The 27,755-nt window shown below is 35.2% G+C and overlaps 1 protein-coding gene across 1 annotated transcript in view; it reads left to right on the top strand.

The window, feature by feature from the left end:
- Positions 1-27,755, top strand: part of LOC117414774 (semaphorin-3D-like) — a 49,739-nt gene that overhangs the window by 876 nt on the left and 21,108 nt on the right. Inside the window, exons 2-7 of the mRNA XM_034024570.3 lie at positions 6,130-6,328; positions 18,965-19,125; positions 22,348-22,410; positions 22,725-22,844; positions 23,578-23,671; positions 26,572-26,700. Coding sequence (XP_033880461.2) covers positions 6,172-6,328; positions 18,965-19,125; positions 22,348-22,410; positions 22,725-22,844; positions 23,578-23,671; positions 26,572-26,700 — 724 coding nt within the window. The 5' untranslated portion in view covers positions 6,130-6,171. The remainder of the gene's footprint in view (positions 1-6,129; positions 6,329-18,964; positions 19,126-22,347; positions 22,411-22,724; positions 22,845-23,577; positions 23,672-26,571; positions 26,701-27,755) is intronic.

The following is a 27,755-nucleotide window of genomic DNA, read 5'->3' as shown; positions in this document are numbered from 1 at the left end:
ATAATGAGCCATTTTACTACCTTTTAGAATACATTTTAGATAACAAAATGTTGATCGTCTATGTTGTTGATGTAGAGATTTCATTTCCAGGCAGTCGTTCATCATTTGCACATGTATCCTATGGTATGGTATGGTATGGTATGGGGCTGCATTTGTTGCCCCTTTTACCGCACTCAAACTGCTTTATAAATATATTTTCCCTGAATAGATAATGTCTGCTCTTGAAAACTATTGCAAATGATTTTATTGAACAAGACACCCCACAAGTTTTGAGGTACTCCAAATATTATACTACTGCAGAAGAACTGGATGGGATAGTTGCCCCAAAAGTAGGCATCTGCAATGGTGACTCCAAGACTTATTGGCAGCCACCACTGCAGAAACCCCTTTCAACTGACATCCATGGATGTCAGTTGACATCCATGGATTCTTTTAAGCCACTTAATAACTTTGCACAAAGCATGTAGTGAGATTAAGACCTTACAACTTTGCATTATGTCTGCTCCTTTTGGATTCTGTTGTATAAGAACGTTTTATGAAGCTTGGCTTTTTTCAGTGTTTGTTCCATTTTTCAATTCCTCATCTTTAACAAAACATTAACTTTTTGTGTTGGTACCTTTTTTATGTTGATTCACGACCTGACAGAACAGCCTCTCTCACTGGATTAAATGCTATTTAAACTCTACCAGCCGCTCTCTCTTTATATGTAGAGTAGGCAGGGCTGGCAGAGTTGAAAGTTCATAGTGTCATGTGACTTGAATGTAATGAGGTAGGCTGTTCAGTGCAGGTACTTAGGGTGTCCAGTGAAGCTCAGGCAAGCTCTAAGACAGGTAGAGAGAGATTGGGAAAAAGTTAACATAACATTTTAATATTGGAGTAACAGAACCCACAATCACTCAAAAAGATTGCAACTGTCATAAAGTAGTATACAATGTCACGTAATAGTTATTTTCTTTTTCATATGGATTAGATCAAATATCTATAACCACTGTGGTACAGTCACTGGTTGGGATATCTAATAGAAAATGATTTAATTAAAGTTGAACAAGTAGAAGGCAATGATGCATCTGTACTGAAATCAAAAGTCTGTCATTTAGAATGTGGTGTATACAGACATATTTAAAACTGGAAGTATGCTCTTAAGTGGTATTTCATACATCATGACAGAACACTGGAAGTACGTTTAGTGATAGTAAAGAAACTTGTGAAACTCTTTGATAATCCTCATGAGTACTTCGGAATGTTCAGAAGGCTCTGCCGTCACAGATTTAAATTGTTATGTTATTCTTCTAAAGTCTAGATTTACACTGTAATTATAGAATGTGTATAGTCCAGTTTTGCCAAGTATTTGGATGTTATTTAAAGCTTAGTTGAGATAGCGTAGTTTAACCTTGATGCGCCGGACCACTCTTATTTCGGTGCCTAAGCAACGATAATAATGCAATCTCTCTCCTGGGGTGTCTCATGACAATAATCAGCCATGGTGCAATCAAATCAGTCTTTCTGAGCCTTGTCATTAAATAAGGCTAGGCACTAGGAACAAAAAGTGAGTATCCCTACATGCCATTTTTGATGATGCACTTCAAAAACACAGGAAATGCACCTACCAGCGTGTATTTTGAAGTTGAAGAAAAGTACAAGATCGAGAGGAGGCTTGTAGTTGACGGTACATGACCACTGATCTCATCATACTTTACTATGTACTGTACACAAGAACCCCTCCCTCCCATCACAATAATAACTTGTAAATAAATTCTAATAAATAAATACATCTGGCAGGTTCGCAATCTGGGAAATCTGTTACATGTATGAGAAGTTCCCTGTTCTGTATGGAGTTCCCTGTTTCATGGATAGCACTTTGTTTGGCAGCTACCTTTAATTAGGCTTACTGCTTAGAATAAGGTGATTCAAGTGTAGTTAATATTCATTAATAAAATAGTTTATATAAAGTTATGAAGCATGAACACACAGAAAGAAAAGAAAGAAAATACTGTACTGAAATTGGAGAGTCCCTTGAGTGTGTTAATTCAAAATGAATCCATTTGATTACAGCTCTGTCTTACTTTAAATTGTGTCCAGGGTTCTTTTGTTTAGCCAGGGAATATCATTATTACTATATTATTTTCTTATTAAGAAATGAAGAACTTGAAGAAGTCAACAATAAAAGCACAAGGAATATTTAACTGCTTTTAATGGATCTGGCAATGCATTATATACTTTTCAGTAATTAGCCTACAGGATTTAGAAGTATCATATGGCAGCACTTAGTATGCCTTCTGCTAATTTAAACTAAAGCTACAAAAGAATTAACAGTTTAAGGGCACTATAACTTCACTGTTCTTTTCATATATATTATATAAAGAAATAAGCCTACATGTCAAGGCTCAATTAAATTGTCTTTGCTGTTTAACACCATATGTGTTTACTAGTCACTAATCACCAAAATAAATCTAGCAATGTCTTCAATAGAAATGAAGTACATTAAAACTATCAATGTTACAAAACATATCACACACTATTCAGAAGGTCCATTTAAAGACTCAAAAGTTTGCCTGCCATATTTGTTAAGACCTTGATAGATCTGTCCCCTGGTGTTTTTGTTTGCTGCTCGTAGAAAACTATTATATTGATATTGGAACTGGTTGACCAAAGGGACTTTTTCCTTTCGGTTTTGCCTTCGTTGAGCCTCAGGTGATGGAAGACCTTGGTTTAAATGGTTTCTCACAGATGTAAAAGACCACCCAGTTCCATTAAATGAGACACATAAAAATGTATTTTTTTTTTCTCCCTGAAGCTATGCAATGTACAATACATGATACATTCATTTTTTTTCCTTCTCATTAGGAAGTAATAAAGCATAAGAAACATACCATTTAAACAAAGAGAGCATTAAAGCCCACATATTACTAGCAGGGAACATTCAGTCACAACGTTAAATATAGAATAGAATTAAATCTTATGCTTCATGCTGACCTGAAGGGATGTTTATATATACCTTAAAGATGCCTCTTGGGCAACTTTCATTCTAACGGAATGCAAATGATATCGTACAAAGAAAGAGGCCTTTAAAACAGTGTCAACGTTAGTAAGTTATAGTAATCTTGTCTATAAAGCCCTGCTTTGGTGTTAAAAGTAACACAATGTTATGTCAATGTTTCTAGTGATTGACAACAAAAGTCTTAAGGGTATCACAGACTGGATGACCATTTTTAGAAGATGCACCTGTCTAAGTTTTGAAAAGCTGATTTGGAAAGTTGCCATAAAACACGTTTGAACTGGAAATGTGTTTATTAAGTTCACAGTCAGTAACCGTCTGTTTGAAGTGTAAACCTCTGTGCATTATCATCTACTAAATATTTTAGTTTGGCATACACTTGTCTCAAAGCATGACATAATATACAGCTGAGGACTTAAAATGTTAAGGAAATAAATACCAAAATAGCTTTTAGTAAAACAAAAAATTGAATAATAGCACTGTAACTGCTGCTGTACTGTTTAATTGCCTTCACTATACAACTATGATTTATGTTGCAACATTACATTGTTTTGGAGATATATATGATCATTAATGTTGTCCCTCAATTTTACATGGAAAATAGTAAGTAGAATTTGAATCTCCATATAAACACCTTGAGAATAGCAAATGCAATTTTTAAGTGTTCTGTTAATTGCTAGTTAGAGCCCCACAGCAAACATACAGATCGGGCCAATTCAATGCTTATTCATTACGTAATTCAATCTTGGTGTTTGTTCTTAAACCCAAAGTGAAACAAAGAAGTGCAAAATGTAATTGAATAGTACCCAAAGAACAAACCATTCCTTCCTTGGCAGAGTAAGCATAATTTCTCAGCTAAAGAGGATACTTTTGGGATTGTCACAATTTATAAGCCATTTTGAGAAAGTACAGACACATGAGCAATAGACTAAATAACTTTAATATCAACTAAATCTGCAGTGTGTGGTCAGTTTAAATTTTAGACTACTCAAGTGTTAGGGTTCTTTGTAATCTACCACACAAACCTTTTCTCATATAAAAATCCACCCAGACTGCTAATAATTCTAACATTTTGGTAGGTTTCCAATAAATTATAAACTTTTTTTTTTTTTTTTTAATGCTTTGAGTTATTTGCTTCTATGGCATTCTGCATTTTCACTGTTTTAATTTCCCACTTTGGATCCAACACTTTGGTTCTAAAAGTCATTTTTATATCACAGAATCGCAGTTTACTTATCATAGTGCATAGAGGGTTGTACTTCACGACAAAGTCAGCATTACATTCCTGTGTTCTTCTGACAACAATTGGGAAATCTAATGGGTCATTGTAATACCATGTTTCCATGAACCACAGAACTCGAGAATGTTTACTTAATTAAATATGTCTGTAAAACAGTACCTGATTTACAGTATCTCGTTATACTAACATCTACTGCAGAAACTGAACAACAAAGAAGGCCTTCTAACCTTCTAATCAGTTAGACGAGCAAGCACTGATAAAATCAGCTCTGTTTTATACGGTGCAGAACTAATTTATTTTAATGTTTTGTTTTGTTTCTGGACTTTCCGTTACCTGCACGGTGAGTGTCTTTAGTAATATCGAAAATATCGACAGTAACAATCAACCATTTTGTTACAGACTTTCTAACAAATCTGGCACAAACAATTTTGGCTGCTACTTATTTAAACCCTTGTGAAATAAAAAGAACAGGAAAAATGCTTAACATAGAACAGTCCTACTACAGTAGCAGGCGCAGTTTACAGTGCCTGTGGATTTCTGATCACATCAGATCAATTCCAGATTTTTTAAATCCATTGATGGAAATGTCCGGTCTATTTCTAATGTTTTCAAGCAAATTGGCTTCATCACAGCCATTCTCATATCCACTTTGACATGATCTAACACATTATTTCCCTGGTCCGGCGCTTCTTTCCCTGTTCTGCATACCAGTCTGCCAGGGATATATGTATCGCATGAAACAAATGCGAAAGAATATCTAAATGGATTTATCTTTTAAATCATTGACAATTTCACCGGCTGCGGTGAATGCACGTCTTGCACAAAATGTTTTCCGTTGACATCGAGGTTTGTGTATTCTGTTTTAGTGTAACCAGTGAGGTATTGGCTACACTAAAAACAACTAAACACATTTCTGCAACACTTTCGGAACACCTTAATGGCATTTAGCGTTTATTATCTAAACGCATTGGTGTTCTGTGGAAAAAAACAAACAAAAAAACACTCAATAAGCATAAGGAAAGAATTTAAGAAAGGAAATAATTGAAATGTGTATATATTTTACCTTGAATGTTGCATGTTAATGATATTCCTTACTAAATGTTAAAATTAGTAAATATTTTATTATTTCTTAAAGTAAAGCACACACAACAAACACATTGTATGTTGAGAATCTGAACAGTGAGTTGTATTTTTAATCAGTGTGTTTTAACTGATACACATCTAAGAACACTGCAACAGGTCTGTTTTTGCTTCTTTGACATGGGCTGTTAATTGTAGGGGAATAAGTATGTGCAAAACATATGAATGTGTATATCTAAATCATTTAGAAATTAATCATTCAAATAGGTTTACTGTATTTGAATCAAGATGACTATATGTCTTTGTTCATGGGTGACAAGTGAGGTTTTGTTAAAATACAAGAAAATACATTCTAAAATTAGAAGTTTCTTACAAGGTAAATTGTGTCAATGTACGCCAGGTGAATTGAGAGGGGGGCCCTTCTCATAGGACTTGTCCCGGGCCCCAAAATTCCTGGCGCGGCCCTGGGCATGTCTGTGCAATAGTTAATTTTATTTTTTTTTGCCAGTTCTTTGTTCATTGTTTTCTAACATCATGTAGTGGAGTATGATGAGAAAAATGTTTAGTTTTCTTTAGTGACAATATATTTTTTTTAATGAAAACTCATATCCAGCTTTTTGAGCTAGGAGGAATGTGAGGCACATTAAAGTAAAATGACATGCCCTAGGGTATCACAGTAAGTCAGTGGCTAAGCAGGGATTTAAAGCCTGGATTTTCTGGCTTCTGTTTCTTGATGGTCAACACAAGGCTGCCCCTCCTCCCACAGAGAGTCGTTACCCAACTCTAACCATAAGATTGAATTTTGTTCTTACAGAGAAGGAGTTGACTGACTTGTATCAGAGGCAGATATTCCATCATGGATTTAGCAATAGATGATAACAAGAGCATTGGAAGAAGATGGCATGGCAGTCCATTTCAACTTGTCCATTGGCTGTTTGGATTGCTGCTTCTGATCTCCCCACATGTCGACACCTTGAAGCAGAACATACCAAGACTCAAGCTGTCATATAAAGGTAACCATATATATTTATTTTACCACCCGTATGTGCTGTTGTTTTATATTTTATGATGAATTGTCCAAATCTAATTTGTAGGTACATTCAGATGTTGCTCTTGAACTATTGGAATTATTGAATGTGTTTTCCTAAAATGATGTGTAGTTAAGGGTTTCTTTTATTTTCTAAGATAGATGGCAAACCATCACCAGGTTATTAGCTGAATACAAATATTCAAATGTACATGTATTGTGCACTAAATTGGGTTGTATGATTAGTTAATAATAATAAAAACAATAACGCCAAGATATTTTTAGTGTATTACTTCATGTAACTTCAGAAGGCACCTTGATATCTGCAAAGCCTGAGGTTGTTAGCAATTGCTGTGATCTGCATATGTGAATATATAGTCTTTAAAGTTGTACGCTGGCTTCAGGTTAATTTGTTAAATGGAATCTAAATTGCAAAGAACAGAAGGTGCAACAGAGATGCCAAAGGGAAGTACAGTCTATTCCCTGAATAACTACATGTAGATACCTAAACAGTTGGGAGGACCTTAGTTTATTGACCCTCCACAATTTGATTTATGACTGAGGTTTAAAGGGGTCAGGAAGCAGGGACATATTTGTGAGTATATTTGTCTATTTGTGAGTATTTCAAAAAGGCATTATATAACAGACTGGCTGTATGTTTTGCATTGCTCCAGTTTCAACTGTGGTTACCTCAGTGTGACAGACAATACATTCAACTGTCATTACATTCAACCATATTCATGTTGATTGTCTCAAGACTACTTAAAAAATAAAAAACAGCATATTTGAAACCCAGGCTCATGTCTCAAATAATTACAATCAGGTAAGATGTATGTATAGCTTCTGCTGGGTGATTTTTTTAGTTTTTGACTAATGTATCCATTACTAACATGTTTATCAGGTCAGCAAATAAAAAATGCAATAATTTCCCCCTTTCAATTTGTCTGACAAGGTTTGTTTTGTAGAGCACATGTATGTATGCAAGTTAACAGTATTTCAACAAAGTGAAAGGGCAATTAAAAAGAAATCTGTTTAGGTATATAGCTAACAATGTGGAATGCAAGAATATTATGCTAAGATTATGTAATGATCTAGTTATATATGATTTGGAATAGTTTGGAAGTTCTGGTCAAGTCACAAAAAGACCATAGGTAGGTCTATTACATTTTAAGGGGTATGATAAGGTCAGCCCAAGTCACATTCCAGGCATAAAGTTGAGGGCAAGCATTTACAGAACAGAAGACAGGAAGCATGTTTCACGCAGATAATAATAAACTTGATGGAATACTTTACTGGGTGATGTTGCAGCAGTTAAAACACTGGGGTCATTCAAGAAACTATTAGACTGTAGGCTCTGCCTTAGGGCGATCGGTGTGCAGCTTGTAAAGAGGCAAGCCTTTGAGCAGAATGGCCTCTTGTTCCTTACATTTTATGTGTTCTAATCTACTGAGTACAAGGTGAGTTCAAAAAGGTGAGCAACATGTTGAGTATATGCATACAGTACATGAACTAACTGAAACATAGGCTTTACAAATAACTGCAAAATATCAGTAGTTTGGAGCTTTTGTTTTCTTGTGTTAACTTGAATATGTACATTATTTTATTTTTATGTACTCTTGTTATATTTTATTTGATTACATTTATACTGTCAAACATAAGCATTTCAGACTTTTGAATAACCAAGCCATTGTCTTTTATGAAAACTGAGCATTCAGTGCAATAGACTTTTTGTGGCAGTTGTGACAAGAGTAGGGCTGTCAAGCGATTAAAAAAATTAATTGTGATTAATCTTGAAATTAAAAAAGATTAATCTCTAATTATTCTTGGTTTTAATCCATCATCTCATGTTAGTTTTTTTTTATTACTGATGCTATTATTATTATTATTATTATTATTATTATTATTATTATTATTATTATTATTATTATTATCTTCAAAACAACCCAGCATCAAAACCCTGTTTTCCTATTTCTGGATTCTGGATCCTATTTGTTGTTTAATTGTTTGAACCTCCTGCTAAATGACAATGGAGTCAGTTTATTACTCAACATACTGCATTTAAAATGATCCGCTTCCTTTACTCATAAACTGATGTTTTTCATTGCCGTTTAAATAATAATAATAATAATAATAATAATAATAATAATAATAATAATAATAATAATTTTAAATTCTCTTTTATTAATAACTTGAAATTGCCTAAATAAAACAAAACATTCACAGAGTAATGGTTATATCTTCCATAATTGTAAATAATATTGTTCAAAATAAATGTGTTTATTGAACTAAAACAAAGCTACAGTGTTATTGGGTCTACAAAAGCGCTGGAGTAGTATTGTACAGTGAAGGCGCTTGCCCAGCCTGAAGAGTGGGAGAGGAACAAACACAAAAATAAAAGAGAGAGAGAGAAAGGGTGCACCGTGATACCCATAGCTTGGGAGCTGCTTATTTGTGTTTAAATTATGTATTTGTTTAAACCTTTTGTTTTGTTCTTGTGTTTTGTTTTGTAAATAACAAGAGTGTGCAAAGAAGCGCTGAATTGCATTCTCCGTATCTGGGTCTACTATTTCAAGGGCACATAACAGCCTTGATTGGGGGATGCCTTACCACATATGGTGTTAGAGTGGGATAGTGATCCAGTTGGGAACTGCAGATGAAAAAAAAAGTAAGCGCTAAATTGCAGAGTCTGGGTTACTATTTCAGGGGTGCAGACCAGCCTTGATCGGGGGGTGCCTTATCACACAGTATTATAGACGATTCAGACAGTCTTGACTTTATAGTTTTTCCCAGTGTAACAGGGGGATGTGTTACCTGAGTGGGTCGTCACTGAATAATGATGAGCCAGACACAGAGCAGTGGGTGTTGACACTCCGCACAGGCGCGCAGATTTAATTAACAACATAGGTGCTGCCAGTAGGATACTAGCAATGGTAGCCCTATTATCAGATTTAATAAAGAAAGCAAAACAAAACAAAGCTAAAAAGTTTGCCACACACGGCAAGTGCTAGCGTCACTAAAGAGACATCCCACTCCAGGAACCTACCCTACGAAACCCTCTCTATACTGGTTGTTGGGATCAAATCCCCTGAACTAACCTAGCCAAGTCCTGGCATCCACCCGGTGACTCTGATCTCTTCTGATGGCCTTGGCTGGGCAATGCCTTCACGAGCACCATCTTGGAGTGGAAGGGTTTCGTGCAGTAGTTCTCTCCTCTGGAGGGGATGCTTTCCTCCTTGATGTACACAAAGCAAAATTGCGCTCAGCGCCCATCTGTGCTGTGCGGCCATGGAGTTGCAGTAACCATGAATGCTGGAGCTGCTGCGTTCTTAAACAGGCGAAGGCTCCCCGGGCACGCCCCCCCCCCCCAGCCAATCAGGACATCCCGATCAGCTCAGCACTGGGCAAGCCCTCCTGCCCACTAAGCGGCAGTGCAGCTGAACCAGCGACAGAGTCCGTCCTGTCACACCCAGGTTTAAGCATCATATGACAATGCAAGCCAGTTCATAGTTCTTTTTATAGATATTTCCATTGTAAAACCTCACAGTATACACAAACACACAAATAAATTCCAGTATTTATAGTACCAGTATTGAAAAAAAAAAACTGTGTGCTTTATGACTTTCCTGATATTACATTTGACCCATCCAATATACCCTCCATATGCCCTCAGATTCAATTTTCATACCAGTTGGATAAGCGGCTGTCTGGTGTGACATAGATGCATACTTCCGCCTAAAGTGTACAGTATGTTTTTCCTGGGGATGTGCATCAGGGGAGAAAATTAACTATCCCATCAGGGGATGAAAAATATTTGTCTAGGAAAGCAAATGAGCTGGGTGGGAAACATATCTAACACTATTTGCCTATCTTCAGCTTTAAAAAAATGATATGCAATAATTTGATTTAACATATAATATGTTCAATGTAGATATATATTACATATTAAAAAATAGCTCCAGAATTAGATTACAAATACAACATTGTTTTTATTATTTACTGTTTTAGACCGGTCTTATTGTCACAGTTTTCCAATAAAGAACTAGTTCACAGATCCGTATCAATTTGAAATAAGAAACTATAAAATTGTAGGTCCATTGAAGTCCACGGAAATGTAAGAAAACCCCAATCAGTCAAAGCATTTATTTAAAACAAGCCATTCAAATATAAAGGCTGAGGAGTATGTATAACTACACAATGCAAGTTCAAGGTCAAAAGGACAGCTGTCATGCTTTGTTTAATGTTAGAGCCTTCTATAACCCAGAAAGTAAATCAGATTGATTGGGGCTGCTCTCATTCTCGTAGGGTTTGAGTTCATTTCATTATCAAGAGAAGCATCCTGTATCTAAATACATGCAAATTCAATAGTTGAAACCAGTAGAAAACTGGAAAGAAGTTAACCAGAAACTTAGTCCTGCATATAAGAATACCATGGCAGTGACAACTAAACGGGGGGTTTACACCTCTAATATCACAACACACAATTATGATAACATGGCATGATTTGTTTATTAAAGTATTATTTATCCAAGGTAAGAAATGGTCAACCAAAGCCGAGTCCATGGTTTTTTAGGGCAGGGCATCCCAATCCTGGTCCTGGGGACCTCATGTGTCTTCTGGTTTTCATTCCAACTGCTCTCAATTACTTAACTTGAACTAATAATTTGCTTAATTAGACCTTTTTACTTGTTTTCAGCTCTTAACAGTTGCAGATTTCAAGTTAGCGATAACATTTTATAAGTAACTTCAACTCAGCAACTTTTTAGGAGCTGAGAACAATTAAAAAGGTCTAATAATGCCTGGTATAGTCGTATTGTATTAGACATCAAGTCACTCTGGAAGAAAACTGTAAAAAAATGTATGGATAATAAATGGCAAGTGATTTATATTACATGGTGTTAGGGAGTTAATGGATGCATTACTCTTAGCTATTGTATGTTACGTGAAATGTTCTCACTCTGTGGGAACGAGACCAGCATTCTTATGTATTGGAAACAGCTATTAGTTTTTGACCAGCAGGAGACTGGCCGAGGTTCACATCCTGCCAGTGGTCATTTTTTGTGTTTCAAGTTTAAGTGGAATTTAGGATGATTCCAAGTGGAAAGACAACTTTTGGACCATCTATTTATTAAATAAACATATAGGTTTTGAATAGAGTTCAATGTTCAATGCCACTGAGAAACAAAACTGCTAATGGGACAGGCTGTCATCATATATTACATTTTTAACACTGTAGAATCAAACTCATCAAACGTTAAAATGTGTTGTTATTGAAGGTACTTCAGAATAAACATTTATGTTGGGTAACAGTGGGATTAAAAAAGAAGACATCAGCCTATAAGCCAATATAAAAGTAAAGAATGTTGCATCGTCATTAATAGTCATACAAACACTTCAATAACATGTCCATATGTTCCCTTCGTTCACTAAACTAAAGTGTGATGGCAGGTTAGCTGTGCTGTTTCCTTCTAGTTGTATCACATTAACATGGTTTTCTTCTTGAAGAAAGAATGATGGTGTGAACAAATGAAAATTGCTTTCACATTGTAAAGTGTAATTTATTGAAGCTAAACTGCAGTTAAATGCTCCTAAAACTAAACTGTTTACATCAAGTTATTGTACTTTCACTACAGTTGTTTTTATATGGGAGGTCTACAACTGTATATTGGTTAGTGGGGTACAGTGTTTCAATCAACTACTCTACACCAGTGTTTCTTGTTAATTAAGCCTAAGGGATAGAGGCGGGCATTGGTGTCATTCCAATCGAGAGTTACTGACCCACCTTGGAGACAAACCGTCTCAGAAATCCCACAAAACTGCATCTCATATTTCACAGCGGCTTTTGTTCATTCATTACAAGGCTTTTGTTGCAAAGGTGCCAAATACATATCTGATTGAGTCAGGCTTATTTCTGTCATTATCCTAAACTAATACATCCCAGTGATGGATAGTTTTAATTAGTTACCTTGATTTTATCATCCTCGGAGATTAAGATACAAAGCAGAAGTTTGTTCATATCTTCTTCTCCAGTATGTATGGTTTAAAGATCATTGTGGGTGTCAACCGATATGTCACAGCAAATGTATGTACTTTGTTCTATTCCATTTTAAATACAAAAAGTAGAATAAAAAATAAAATAAAAAAGGGATTATCAGAACACGAAGCAAATTGTGTTTCAAGCTGACATGTATTAACTTGCAATCGTCTGAAACGATGGTCTATTTGCATTTAGGTGATTTAACAAAGAATAGGATAAAATTAAATTAAATGGGACTATATTTTCCGGGTCAATGTACTGGGTAATTAAAAAATTCAACCGTGATTCCACAATGATTGTTAAAAAAAAAGAAAAAGAAAAAGATTGTTTAAATGCTACATTCTGTTTGTGAGAAGGTTTAAAACAAAATGGTATTGGTGTTCTGCAGCTGCTCCCCTGTTTGTATTGTGAGTGTGTGATAAAATAAATGTAACTATGGAAACTTGAATATAGTTTGTGTTTTAATGTGTTTTAATTGTGTGTCACATAATGAGTAGAAACCTTTTGAAAGTGTCTGCTGCTTATTTGAAACATTGGCTGAACTGGCTAACAAATAAAACAGCTTCTAGAAATGTGTGAGTAGTCTCATTTTGGTATAACCATCGTGATGTGTGTGACAAAAGATTCCCTCTCATATGTTTATATCTGTAGACCATGGAAAGCTGGGCACAATGTAGAACTTGATCTCTGTAAGCACTCGGTCAGAAAAGAGCCAAATCCGAAGCTGAAGGAGTTGCACATGAAAAGAAATCTCTGTGAATGAACAGCAGCAATGATTGTCAAACTAAAGGAGCACTTTTCCTGGGTACAAGATAACACAAATAAATTATGGTGCCTGCTTGTTATATAGAAAAGATAAGAAGAAGAATCGACAGTAAGGATTTCAATTGCTGCTAAGAAATGTGCCAAACATGTGTCATAGATAGATAGATAGATAGATAGAAGCTTTGAATTAGAGTTAGTTAAATATCCATTGTACTGCATGTAACATATTTTGCTAAATATGTCAGGTGTTAGATATGGTACACTGGTGGAAAAGATGATATGGGAAGTGAAATCATTTTGGGGTATAGACCAGCAGCAACCTACAATATCCAAACATTTAAGTTATTTTCTATGGGAATGCAGAGAAAACAGCGACTCTGGTTGTCCTAAAGTGAGATTGTTTGTTTTATTTGACTGACATTGAACTGATTACATACTTTTTTCAGTTCGGAGAATCCGCAATGTAGATGATTCAAATTGCATTTGAACAGACGATTTAATGATGATAATGAATTTGTCCGTGGGTGCTGACAGCTATCCTCAATGTTGGCCGGCTAGCGAAAACACGATGACATCATGTAGTCTAGTGCCGCGGATAGGACAGGGCCACCTCCCCCAAAAAGACAAGGCCGCCAAACCATGACTGGAAAAAGAAAATGATGAATGGTTATTACAACAACTGAAGGGGCGCAATGCCACCTACCCCCAAAAATAGGAAAAGGATGAATGAAAAGTAAGCAGCTGAAACACGGGCCAGCCCCCAGCACATGAAATGCACTGAGGGAGAACCAGGCCTGTCCGGCCTGCCACGCACCCTGCAGAAACTAAATACGAACCGCTTGGCAGGTAAGGAAAAAAACCCTACTCGCTGGTAGGAGGAAACCTTAGGGAATCTATGGCTGAAGGTAGCCCTTCCTCCGGGCTCTAAAGACGGTCGTCTCCCTGTTTGGCCTCGCCGTGCGTGACTGAGAGGCTAAACAAAAAAGAAGCGACATGAATGCAAGCCACACAGAGTTTTTATGGTGCTTGGATATGATGTGTTGATTGGTGGGCGAATTCTCCTTCCAGAAATACAATCAAGTTTTTCCATGAAATCAGTCTACCTGTTGTTTTCTTGTTATTATAATGAAACAGTAACATCCTGTATGATAAAACCAACTCCCGGGATAAAACCACAGCTGTAATCTTGTATGTTCTGGCAGGTACAGATTCATAGATTACCAAATTACATCTAAAACATAATGAACTTGTTTCAAGATCTGATTATTTGATGATTAGGAATTTTGAATAATTCATTTGGGCCATGTTGACAGTAAATTATACATGTGTTACACTGCAAAAGGGCCCTCAACTAATTCACTGTTTTTAATATTGCACAATGTTTTAGAGGTGAAGCCAGATTGCAAAATAACAAAATAGCACTTTCTACCTTACAAATTAAATTACAGGCTAACTTCACTATAACGAACCCTTGTTATAACAAACACCCATTTTTAACAATCCCAACAGCAAGAACCGATTTTTTCAATGCAAATTAGCCCTATTAGACCAATCACGTACAGGATCGACCCGGATACAACAATCTCAGTACTGACTGACACTGAACTTTCTCCAGTGTCAAGTGTGTTATTCTCTCAGTGAAAACAAAGACCATGGTGGACTAATTCAAAGATAACGCTAATTCAAAGATGACCTATTGTTGTACGAATCATGTATGACGAATGCAATCGTTGCCTGTCCGTCATCTTCATGCAAACTGCAACCAGGCAACAGGCATGAAGAGCAATTATGCTGGATAGCTTTTTCAAGAGAAAGGACATGTAATTACTGTATTCAGCATGTAAGCGTACATTCTTTCCTTTTTCATTTCTTTACTGTTTTATTTTAAACATACCTGTAGTAGGGCGATTGCCCTGCACAGGGGGAAATTAGTGTTGGTGTAATTTATATGTGGAAACGGGTTTGTTTTGTGTGCTTTTTGGAGCGCTCGATTGAGACTTCCTGCCTGCCTGTCTTCTGTATGGGTGCGTTCATGGAGATCATTCTGCGCAGATTCTAACCAATGATCTTCTAAGAATGATCTCCGTGAACGCACCCATTGACTAAATTGGTCAGATTCTGCACAGAATAGCGTCACATGACCCGTTTGTTTACTTTCTGTTTTGTGTTTAATAAATGCTGCGCGCCTGTGCCGGCATTTCAACTCCAACTCCCATGTCTCTCTGTTACCCACACATGTGACACGAGTACCTTGTCACAATACCGTTTAAATGTTGATCAATGTGAAGGAATCCTCTAAAAGTAATATATATATATTGATGTTCAATTCAAATTTGCTGTTTTGTCATTATTCTGATACAGAAAAATGCCAAACCCTATTGTAGTGAACACCCTACTATAACAAACCTTTCTCTAGGTCCCATGGGGGTTTGTTATAGTGAAGTTAGCCTGTGTTTTGAATGAGTTCTATTTGATTTCCTCATTCTAGAATCGTATCTCTCTATATTGGCTCCACCTGTGCTATACTATACTATACTATACTATACTATACTATACTATACTATACTATACTGTGTTGCGGGACCCTTTTAACTATGTTGTTTCCTGCATCACTTAAACATCTCCTTTCCGTGAGACTCAATAGTTCGGAATATGGTATGTAGCACCAAGATTACAGAACTTCCTGCTGGTATATGTAAATCCGATTCTTGCAGGTTCCTCAAAGCTACATTAAAAGTTTACTTATTTATCTATTTGATCATTTAAAATGATTTATGAACAATGCCAGTTTGACAAAACATATACTCAAACACAGTTTGGTGTTTGTTTGCATAATCCATCTGAGTAATAGCAGCAAAGATTACCAAAGACTTGGAGAATTGTAGTGCATTATAGAATCTTTCTTTCCTTGGTGGAAATCCAAATGTTAGAAAGGGCTTTATTTGGCTAATAAATAATATATATATATATATATATATATATATATATATATATATATATATATATATATATATATATATATATATATATATTTACCTTTCTGTAGTGTATAAACTCTTTTTTTGTAAACATGTAAAAAAGGTATCTTTAAAAAATGGAATGAAGTTTGCCCATATCTTGATACTGTATGTGATGCAAGTACTTTATTGGCAAGAATAATTAGTGGGTTGAGGTCATGATACTTAATACAGTCTTATCTTGATTCATGTTCAGAAAGCTAGAGAGCTTTTATACTGCCATTGATTGTATAAGGCTGTGGTATTAGACAAGTGAGAGTGTGATCCAAGATTTCTGTTATCTTTTACAAATAAATTGAATCATTGTATCTCTCGTGCTTGAAATAAAGGGGTTGATGAATTAGTTGCAATTATCATGGCACTTGGTAGCTTTCCAAATAGTGTTGGCCTCTAGTAGGTTTTTCATTTTAGTCTTTACACATTCTGTTTACAAAGCTGATTAGAAGTGAACTACATTTGCTGATCTCTTTGCAATAAATCAAAGAAAAATCAATGAGTGCCAGTCTCATCTGCTTCAACATTTCATGTCATGAGATCAGTACACGGTTGTACATGATAGTTTATAAGATGATATAGGTATGTGTTTGATAGCAGCTATAAAGAAGTCATACACACGTGCTGAAAGTTTAATTCATGTATTTACGCTGATCTGTTATGATGAGTTGGTCTTTTACTAGGGATGCAACTGTGTGTCCTAATGAACTACATGTCAGAAAGATATTTACACCATTCTTCTGTGACTAGTATCCATATATTTAAAAAATCTAGAACTATATGCAAAATGTTTAAGAAAAAAATAGTATCAAATATTATCATTCTAAAGATTATTTCATTTTGGAGAAAAGAAAGACTAAACATATTAGCAGTGTACCTAAAACACAGACCTTGGTAGACAGCAGTTATTTCATTCACGTGAATGGTTCTTATGACCAAGAATGGCCTACCATAAATAATTACCAAAAATGATGTATGCTTATGGCACTGTGCTTTTAAATCCATATGGAAGTGAAAGAGTGAGCTATGATGCATTAAACTATCCCACTGCAAGTTTATAAACACATATTACAACACATTATTGCTTTGCAACCACTACAAATAGAAGGTTTGGATGTTAAAATTATTGTCTGTCACATACAAATCTCACAAACAGAAGGCAAGGATCTAGGAATTTGTTTGTTTCTGCCGTTTATTGGCCAGAACTTTGATTATTTTATATTCTGAGGCCTTCTTTGACAGATGTGCCCATAGGCAATGAAAGGCTTTCATGATTTTAATGAAGTTGGCCATTTTGAATGACGACTGTCTTTGGCTGGAACCAGGCGGACCCAATCTTTCAGCTCTTCATAACATTATCGAAATGAAATATAATTTGAAAAGAGTGAATTTGTTATTTTTTGTTTGTTTTTGGCTAATTTAAACAAAGGTAATTTATAAATTAAGAGAGCAAAAGTATGAAGATATTACCTTTTATATTCTCCAATGTTTGACCATTATTTAAATGAATACAGATCCAAGTTGTTTTTAAACAGATTTCTTAAAAAAAAAAACTATTGTAAGAAAAGTAGATTTATTACTGTAACAAAACAAACAAACAAAAAAAAAACACATTCATGTATTTTGCCATTTCTGTTTAGAAGTATATGAGTAAATTTTAATGTTAGAAAACGTTATGCTGGAAGTAACGGTAAATTCACAAAATATGTTCTGGAAAATGGATCTTAGTCATTTTAGGGATCCATTTAAAGATCTAAACAGAGACTAAATAGTGTTCGATCTAAATATTGCCGGCCTTTATTAATCCTGTTTATTTTTGCTGAGGTATTCCAAGATTAGTACCAATCAGGGTCTGTGAAACTAGCTGCATACATTTTTGGGAGATGCTATTAAGATACACAGATATATTTCCTTGTTATAATACTTCCCAGTACATTTATGTATAACCCTAACAACATTCATAGACAGTATATGATAAACCAAGACTATACATAGATCATTTCCCACCTCAAATACTGATGTGCAGATTGTAATAAACTTTTAACTGAGCACAGCCAATTCAATTGAAGCAATGTATTTTGTAATTGAATTGAAATAATTTGCTGAAAGAACTGCAACATTCTAATCAGCTGTTGATTTGTGTGAACATAAAACTCTTTGCTCTTACATTTGTGTTTTACAGCGTTTCCATGCTTTCTGCTGCACTACTTCTATCAAAACAGTCTAAATGCATTGGTTCATTACTTAAAATAAATTGTCGCAGTTCACTCTTAGTGCCTGGTTTATGAAAGTTTTTGATATAATACTTATAAAGCCATTTATCAAGATGTCAAAGTGTTTGTCAACATTTATTTTTGCTATTTTAAATGGTTTAATACGTAGGAAAAATAAATACATTGATTTCCCAGAAACCCAACACATACCAAATGATTTATTATTGTAGCTGGCAAAAAATAATTAATCAAATTTGAACCATTCCACAATGTGATACTTCAAAATGACAACTTACTGGCAGCAATGCCATTTTATGGAACAAACCCCTTTCCAATAAAACACTAAAATGTATTTCTATGGACATTTCAGGAAAATCGGTTACATAGGGAATGATGCTACATGTTAGGTTGAATGTTATGCTATAAGGTGCAACTGTTTAACCTGTCAAAGTTCATTCTAAAAAACAAAACTAAGAATGAACCCTTGTATCTTATTGATTTAATGTATAAACATCAAGCTGTGCCTGTGTATTTATAAAAGAAACACAGTGAGTAATTTTCAGTCCCTGCACATAAGTAATCGCTTCTCTTTTCCACAGAACTGCAGTTCTCAAACAGTTGCATGCCGTTCTTGGGCTCAGCTGACGGGCTTAATTTCCAAACCCTGCTGCTGGATGAGGAAAGGGCACTCCTTCTGCTGGGAGCCAAAGACCACATCTTTCTGCTTGGTTTGGATGATTTAAACAAGAACCCGCGGAAGGTACTGCACCTTTATTTTGCTCCAGTTTCCCCTGACATATATTTACTTTCCATCAAATTCTGTAATGCTTTAACAGCTCTTATTGACAATTTGTGAATTTTCTCAAAACAAGTTCATAATGTGACCCTTTACCCTGAACACATAAAAAAAGGTATCATTCAGCTGTCTACAGTTTTATGTAATCTAAAGATACTTTGTTAAAGGAAGTAATTTGTCATACATTTAACACCAAGCAGTTAATAGTGGATATGTGGTCAGGCTAGATAAATATTTTTATTTGGGAAGAAAATCTAAGGTACAAGCCAGCAACAACGTGTAACATATCAAATTAAGTACATATCCCTGTATTTACACACAACTGTAGTTCACTTTATTTTGCATAGTTTCCTTCACAGGGGACCAGTCTAATAAAATCATTGGTAGAGAAACTTTGTACATCTGTTAGTATTATGCTGTTATGTACAAAATAATAGAAACAAACATGTACCATCTTAAAGTGTTGGTATAAAATGAGAACATCTAATAAACTCAGAGTAACAGCTCCTAGTTATTAAAACTAGAAGCATACATATATAAACATAATACTCTCACAAAATATAGAAATATAAAACTCTCACAAAAGTAATTGGTGGCAGTTATACAGTAAAGCATTTATATCTGCTTTACTACTTCCAGATCACACAAAGGTTGCCTTCAGTCTTTGTTTGCACGTGGTTATAAAATAAAAAATTGGCATTCTCACTGTGTAAAAACAGTTCTAATTTTCTTTGGCATGCAATTTAACTAAAATGTCAGACCTCAATTGCTCTTTGCCCTGGTATGTAAATGTAAGTTTTCTGCTTCATTTTTAACATCATGGAGTGTGACATAAAATCATACACATACATCACAGTCATTTAAAAGGGCTCCAGTTCTGTTGGATAATCTGCACTAGCAGCTAGGTGACAGAATGTGGTGTTGTGTCTGTGTAGTATTTAGACAGTTCCTTTGTTTGCCTTGGCCATGTGCCAGTGAGCTCCAATCCAGCCCAATTTTACACACACAAAAAAAATAAAACACACACATGTCAGGACTGAGGGGTTCTGAATTGTTGTCTCTGCAATTTTCTGTGTGATAGGTTCATAAAGATTAAGGGCACGAGACCAAGACAATAGGCCATTTGAAGCTGTCGCCATCTATGGATCATTTGTTGATTAATATTTTATCTCTTCCAAATACAAACCCAGATGATTTTAAATAAATATCCACATACTTATCTGTGTTGCAAGGATAGATTGGTATCGTGGTTAGTTGTGTTGACACTTTTTTTCTATAATTTTCTGCTGTAAAATGTAAATTAAGATATAAAGACTGCTGGATTAACAGGAATTACCTATTTTATCTTTTAAATTCAAACTGTTTGTGCAGTTCTCAGGATTTGGTGGGCTTTTTAAATGAAATTTTATGTAATTTCTATTGAATGTGGCACAATGTAATTTAATCACACATTCAAAAGGGAGGACATTAGCATTTACTACATTCAACAACCACAATTTTGCTTCATGACTATTTATACTGTTAAATACTTATATGGTAACATCTTATTTTGTTTTGCTAAAAATAGCAAAAAATAGCAGTACTGTAGGTACACTGCTTTACTCTACAGAGGCTGGTAGTGGGTATAGTAGTGCCATTGTTTCCCACTCTAGTACATCAGCCCTTAGAAATCCCACAGAATTAAAAACAAGATTCCGACACCACCAAACCAGCCAATTAGTTCATATAAGTTCCCAAGTCCATGAATCCTCTCAATCATTATCATGCCCACGACTGGGAGATAATGCAAGGACAGTCAGTTGCGTGTAATTTAGCATTGATAGCTGTGAGAGGCTGTAAGGATTTTGCAAGTGTCACACTGACAGTGAGTGAAGAATGTTAGTCTCAATAGAAATGTGGACTGTTTTAGTTTTTGACCACATCCAACTGTAAGATTGCTAAAAATAACTTATCTGATCGTACTGATAATCCCCGGTCAGATCTAAACTAAACCTCTTTTGTGCGGAAAAATATTGTAATGAATTGGCATCTCAGCCCATTGAATTAATTGGTAAAGTAAGGGCTGGACATGAACCGCATACCATATGGTTCAAAGACGAATGAATGTCTTACCATTCAACTAAAGCTCTGTGGATTAGAGCTAAGTACAGGTCTTATGCTGATGTCAGTATTATTAGCTCATCAGCTGCAAGGAGGAGGTTCTTTATAATATGTTTTGCCTTGTACACCTTGGGTTTAGCTAGCCCTTTGAACATTAATTTAAATGTGTTAACATGTTTCACTTGCGCGCCATGATGGGTTCAAGCCCAATTTTATTGGTATTCGTGACATTTTATAAAATCAACATGACTATTTATGGGTTGGCATAGATTGATTGAAGTAGTTGCCAGACAAATTAATGAGCTGCAAGCCTTGTGGAAGGTATTTCATATGTGCAAACTGTGTGACAGTTCCTAATTTGGCTTGCATTCCTGTTACTGGATTTGTTACAAGAAAATCCTCTAATGTTTGCCTTTGTCAGAAATGTTTTTGGCCCTCTTCTCAGCCCAAAGTATCCAATCACAGTTAATTTGCTTGAAACCAGCAGTTCTCTCTTTGTTGTATAAAAAATACATACATTGCTTCATTAACCATGTCTGCATCCCTTATGATTAATTTAAAATAAACCTCAACAAGAAAGCTTACATTTGGGAAATTCAATTAGCAAAGGTCCTTCACAGATTTGACAAATCCAGCTGACAGTAGAGCCACTAAACAACCCTACTTGTTTAACTGCTGGCCTTAAAATAAACATATTCTCAATATTTTAGTTTTTGTTGAGAACAGTACATCAGCATCTTGTTTGTAGTAGTTTGACATTATTGTTCACTGCATCTATGTTCTCACATTGACAAAATGAAGTAGCAATAATATTGACTTTCAGATTTAGATTTTTTTTACACTGCAGTATAATTAACAAGCCTTGTTCTATTTATCGACCACATTGAATATTTCTAGAACAAGACATACACAATTATGTCATCACTTGAACTCTAATCCTGCTAAAATATGCATGCTAAGATGACAGACTTGTCTTTGTTAATGCCAAAGGAGAAGGAGATTCACATAAGGGGACTGTTGTCAACATTTGCAGTTCTCCACAAAACTTGAAGTAGCATTTCAAACAATTTTTTTTGTTTTTTGCAGATTCACTGGCCAGCCTCTAAAGAAAGATTTGAACAATGTAAACTAGCTGGGAAAAATGCATATGTGAGTACAGTACGACCAAAACATTATACAGTATTTTACTAATATTTATAAACTTAATTAAAAAAAAGTATATATATATATATATATATATATATATATATATATATATATATATATATATATATAATGGAGCTTCTTATCTAGTTGTGGACTTATGCAACTCAAGTTCCTATGTGACAATCTAATTAAAAGCTGCTACATTTTTCAAATAAAATATATGGTCACACTGCGCTTTAGTAGTGCTTGCTGAGATTGAAAAAAAATAATGGTTTAGCTAACTTAACTCATTTATTTTTTTCTTTTCTCCCCTACAGACAGAGTGTGCAAATTTCATCAGGGTTCTCCACAACTATAACAAGACTCATGTGTATGCCTGTGGCACAGGAGCCTTCCACCCTGTGTGTGGATTTATTGAAACTGGAGGCCGTGGCGAGGTAAAGTAATCCTAGTCACTGACACAACATGGCAGGAAATAGACGGATATTCATCTATCAAAACCAGTTTATTTTGTCATCAGTTATTACAGCTATGGCAACATCTGGCAATGAGGCAAACTGTTAGGCATGAGAAAGGTAGAAAAATTAAAGTAAAGAAACTAGGCCGCTCATATTAACAAGAAAAATGTAGCTGTCAGCTTGACCTTTGTCTGATTATTTTGAGACTTCCCGTTCCAGTCTCTACAGTTACATTTTAAATGTAATACTTGAAAAGGTCAGTAACACACTCTAAAACCTCTTTTCCATTGTCATGTATGTTGTTAGTGATTGTTTTTACTGTGTATAATTGATGGAAATAATAACCCATACATGTTATACATTTATTATTATTATTATTTATTTCTTAGCAGACGCCCTTATCCAGGGCGACTTACAATTGTTACAAGATACCACATTATTTTTTTACATACAATTACCCCATTTATACAGTTGGGCTTTTTACTGGAGCAATCTAGGTAAAGTACCTTGCTCAAGGGTACAGCAGCAGTGTCCCCTACCAGGGATTAAACCCACAACCCTCCAGTCAAGAGCCCAAGTTAAGTTACACTCTCAAGAAATATGCTGTATGCTACTCCTTTTTATTATGCATTGGCATAATGGGAATATGCATGTTATTTTTAAAAAGACTTACATTATTAGTAATATAATTCAACTTTTTTTGTCACAACAGGAAACCACATTTCGTCTGAATAAACAGAGTTTGGAATCTGGTAGACTGAAATGCCCCTTTGATCCACGGCAGCCATTTGCTTCTGTTTTAACAGGTGATGAAGAGAAAATGAAGTTTTCTTTTTTAAATCAGTTACATAATTAAAATGCACAAATGTAAAATATATGCTATGCTAACCACAAAAAGAAAAATAAACATGCTGGTAAGGCAGGATTGTAAATCCTTAACTGATAATCATGGCTAATTAAGTGTGTTTTGTTTTTGTGGATAAATACCCCAAAATGTGTAACCAGTATTTGAGATATAGAAAATAGACCACATGATGACATCTCTAGAACCATTATGGGGAATGTTGACAGCAAAATAGAAGCCTGACAAAATATTAGGTCAGGACAAATGTGTTATCTTATAATAGGAATCCCTCTGCCATGCATCTTCATTGGGATTCCAAATCCTGCTATAAAACAACCCAGTTTGAAAAAACAAACATCACAGCAGCGTGTGTAAAGCTGAATGACTGATTCTTCTGAAGTCAGACTCAGAGCGGAAGCGACACATAACTGACTTTTTAAAAAATTAAAATCCAGGAACTTATAAAAGGAAAAATCAAAATGCTTCACATAACAGTTATAACTGCGGGACGCGTCAAGTGTACTTATCTCCTGATACACACTATGTGCCCTTTTGTTATCTCTTAATTTTACATTTTTTTAACTGTACAGTACAAATGCCCCTTCTTTCTTAATATCATAGGGATAAAAATTGTTTTTTTTAAAAACTTTTTATTAACAGAAAAATATATGGAAATATATTGCATTTGGAAAAAACAAGTCTGCAAAAAAAAAAGACAATTATCATCTTTTATCCAACATCATTGATCTGTCAGTTGTATTATTTATGCATACTGAGAGCTTTCGTTTGACCTGTATATAAAGGAATGTATGGATGTTGAATGCCATTTAATCACCACAAATCTTGACCATTCATGGTACACTACATAAAAGCCTTCACTTTGAAGTGGGGCGTCCTTGTCTGGGTTATTAAGAGAATGTGTCCTGCCATTTATCCCTTTATAGTGTGAATCATGATTTGTGATCATTACTCTGCAGATGGTCATTTATTCTGTAATACAGATTAGAGCAGTTGTAACAGCTTCTTCATGGATGTTAGTAGCTTTTTTTTTGCAATCAAACGTTTTCATTGATCTGAAGCTTTATTAAATCTGACAAAGACCACAGGAGTCTCCCAGACATATGGCAAAAAAAAGAGATAATTTATTATTAAGGTTTTTTTTTTTTTCAACAGTAAGAACATAAGATTATATTGCTGCCTTTTTCAATAAATCTTATTCCCTGTGACTCTGACCATGAGAATCATCTTCTATGTTGACAGTCCCATACTATTTAAAGTACAGTACTAGAGTTAAAAGAATGCCAAACTTAATGTTCTTGATATACAATAAAGTTTGTTGAGTTTGGCAAAAGTGACAACCTGTATTTTTTGTGCAAGTTGTACCAAGTGGAAAGGAATTTGCTGGAGAGTATAATTTCTGAAAGAGGAAGTTTAGGGTCTGTTAGTAAAGGTTACCTCTGGATGGTCTGTGGTCATTGCCTTTCTGTCAGCTAGGCAAACACTAATTATACCACCCATTCCTCATCATGACATGTAGCTTTCTGAAAATGCTATTGTTGCTTCTCTGAAGAGGAGACTGGTTTCCTGATTGATGTATATATAAACACTTGCTGTAAAGCCTGACTGAAAGGAATGATAGTAACAATGGCTATGAATCCCCTGTATTTGTTTGGGTAAAGGTCCATTGTTGGAACAGGGAGCATCTTTTACCTGAGAAGAGCCAGAACAAGACATATTGAAGCAGTATTCCCACTGAATTATAGTGTTTCTTTATAGAAACATTTGGCCAGATACAGTATGCAGACAAGTAGAGTGCAAAAGTTCATGCTAATTTAAACAAGATAGGTAACTTTAAAAAAAAAGAAACTGCAGCAGTAATATACTATACAAAGTTTTTTGTTTTTTTTTTCCCCAAGGTCTTTTACTTCAGGTTTAAGTGGCTGTTTTTCTGTGCAGACAAAATAATACTGTGGATCATTATCCTTTTGCTGTTTCTAACCAGTAGGTTGTCATGGATACTATTCACATTTGTATAAGGTAATCATATACAGTACAGTACATCTGCATTGTAATGCTTTGATATGTGTATTGCTTATCAGGGCAAAACTGTGCAATATAAAATAGTATTTATGTGTGCCAATGTTAAGTATTATGCACTCTAATGCTATTAGGAATAGCAGAACCACAGGTACTATAGCCACTCATCTGTTACAGCTCTGGTATAGTTTAGTGACCCCACTATTAGTCTCAGTGTTAGTTGCTTCTTCATTGACAAATGAAAACCCATTTTCCAATGTTTACTGATGACAAGGATCTGACACTTTTATAATGTATAGCTATCATCATCTGAACACTTGTTTGAAGCCAAATGCAGGGCTGTCACTCAAGTTCAGGTATCTTAAACGCATGGGTTTGGCTTTGTAATTGATGAATATGAGTAAGACCTGCTCAAGCAAGGCTTTTTGTGATTAAGGTCTCACCTCCTCCAGTAACATTGTCCATATCAATGTTTATGTTTCTGAAGCCCTTGCTCAGAGAGATTTTAGCTGGAATGACTTAAGCAATGGCTAAAAAAAATATGACTGCCTACAACTGAACACTGACGGTAAGGATACTGCTAGTGTTAATCGCAGCCTTTGCTTACCAAACTAATTAAAATACCCCTAATTGTGAGACAACAAATCATGCACACGTGAATAAAAAGGAGAACAGCTGTTACATGGATTCTAGTTTAACTGCATTTCGTGGACACTGCCAAGTCTTCTCAGTTTATATCTGAGACCAAAGCTGTTACTTCTCTCATTGCACACCCTGTTCTTTTTCCTTGCTCAATTAAACCTCTGCTTGTTTTCATGTTTACAGATGAGTACCTGTATGCTGGGACAGCATCAGATTTTCTTGGCAAGGATACAGCGTTCACTCGTTCTCTGGGACCACCGCATGATCGACATTACTTAAGAACTGATATTTCTGAACACTATTGGATCGATGGTAAATTGGAAAGACTATATTAGTCACTCACAAAAAAATAATAATAATAATAATAAGGTTAATAATATGTTTTAATGTGTGAATGTAAAGCTCCCTCCTCTGCTCTCCTGTTACTGGTTGTTGGTTCAATTCCAGTTTCCCATCCATACCACTGATGAAGGGCATTAACATGATCCTTTTGACTTTAATCACTGAAGTATGTGTTGTTTTTGCTTTAAAGCCTAGGTCGGTTGATCATACACTCAGGCATTGTAAGTGTCTCTCTACCTAGTTTAAGCTCTATACTTTGTTCTGCAGTTGATCTCAAATGTTCATCTGATAGTGTAAACAACCAGAGTACTGTATGACCCTCCCAATGACCCAGGAGGTCCACATTGTTTTCATTTTAACAAAGCTTGATTTAGTTCTTCACATAAGACCAAATAGGATGAAAGAGAACACATATCCTTGTGTCTGCTCTTTTTCCATAGTTTATAATCCTGTAGTTGCGTGACTCAAAGCCGGTCTCGTTCTGTGTTTTATTTTTTACAACCAATAGGCTCGCCACTAATGTTCTGCATAACCTCTGTATGCATCAAATGTTTACACATGCTTTCCAAATGCCACAGAATGCCAAGTTTTAAGCATTTTTCCCCCTACTCATTATTTTGTATTTGTTTTATTTGTAATAGAACATTTGCGATCATCTCTCAAACATTATTAATAACAGCAACCATTTTTAATTTATCAGATCACTTATACTTGCTTCCAAATGATCCCCTGGGCTGGTACATGTTCCAGAACATGATTGAATATCCTTTTCATAGACACTGATTTTTATCTTCCATGGTAGGAAATAATGATGGATGATGTCAGGTCCAGTAGCATACTTACTCTTTTGTGAATACTGCACATTTCAAGTATTTATTCCTAAATCATTTACCTAAAATAATAATGTAGTCCTTATATCCAGTATGTTTTATATTGTGCAACTCATTCACACCAGATCTGAAGGGGCTGCATTTATTAACATCTCACCAAAGTAATTTTGTTTCCTGTGTAAGCATATTGAAGTT

Source organism: Acipenser ruthenus, chromosome 7, assembly GCF_902713425.1.
Source record: "Acipenser ruthenus chromosome 7, fAciRut3.2 maternal haplotype, whole genome shotgun sequence".
NCBI classification, from domain to species: Eukaryota; Metazoa; Chordata; class Actinopteri; order Acipenseriformes; family Acipenseridae; genus Acipenser; species Acipenser ruthenus.
Note: the sequence above shows the minus strand (reverse complement) of the source record. Positions and strands in the feature narration are given on the sequence as shown.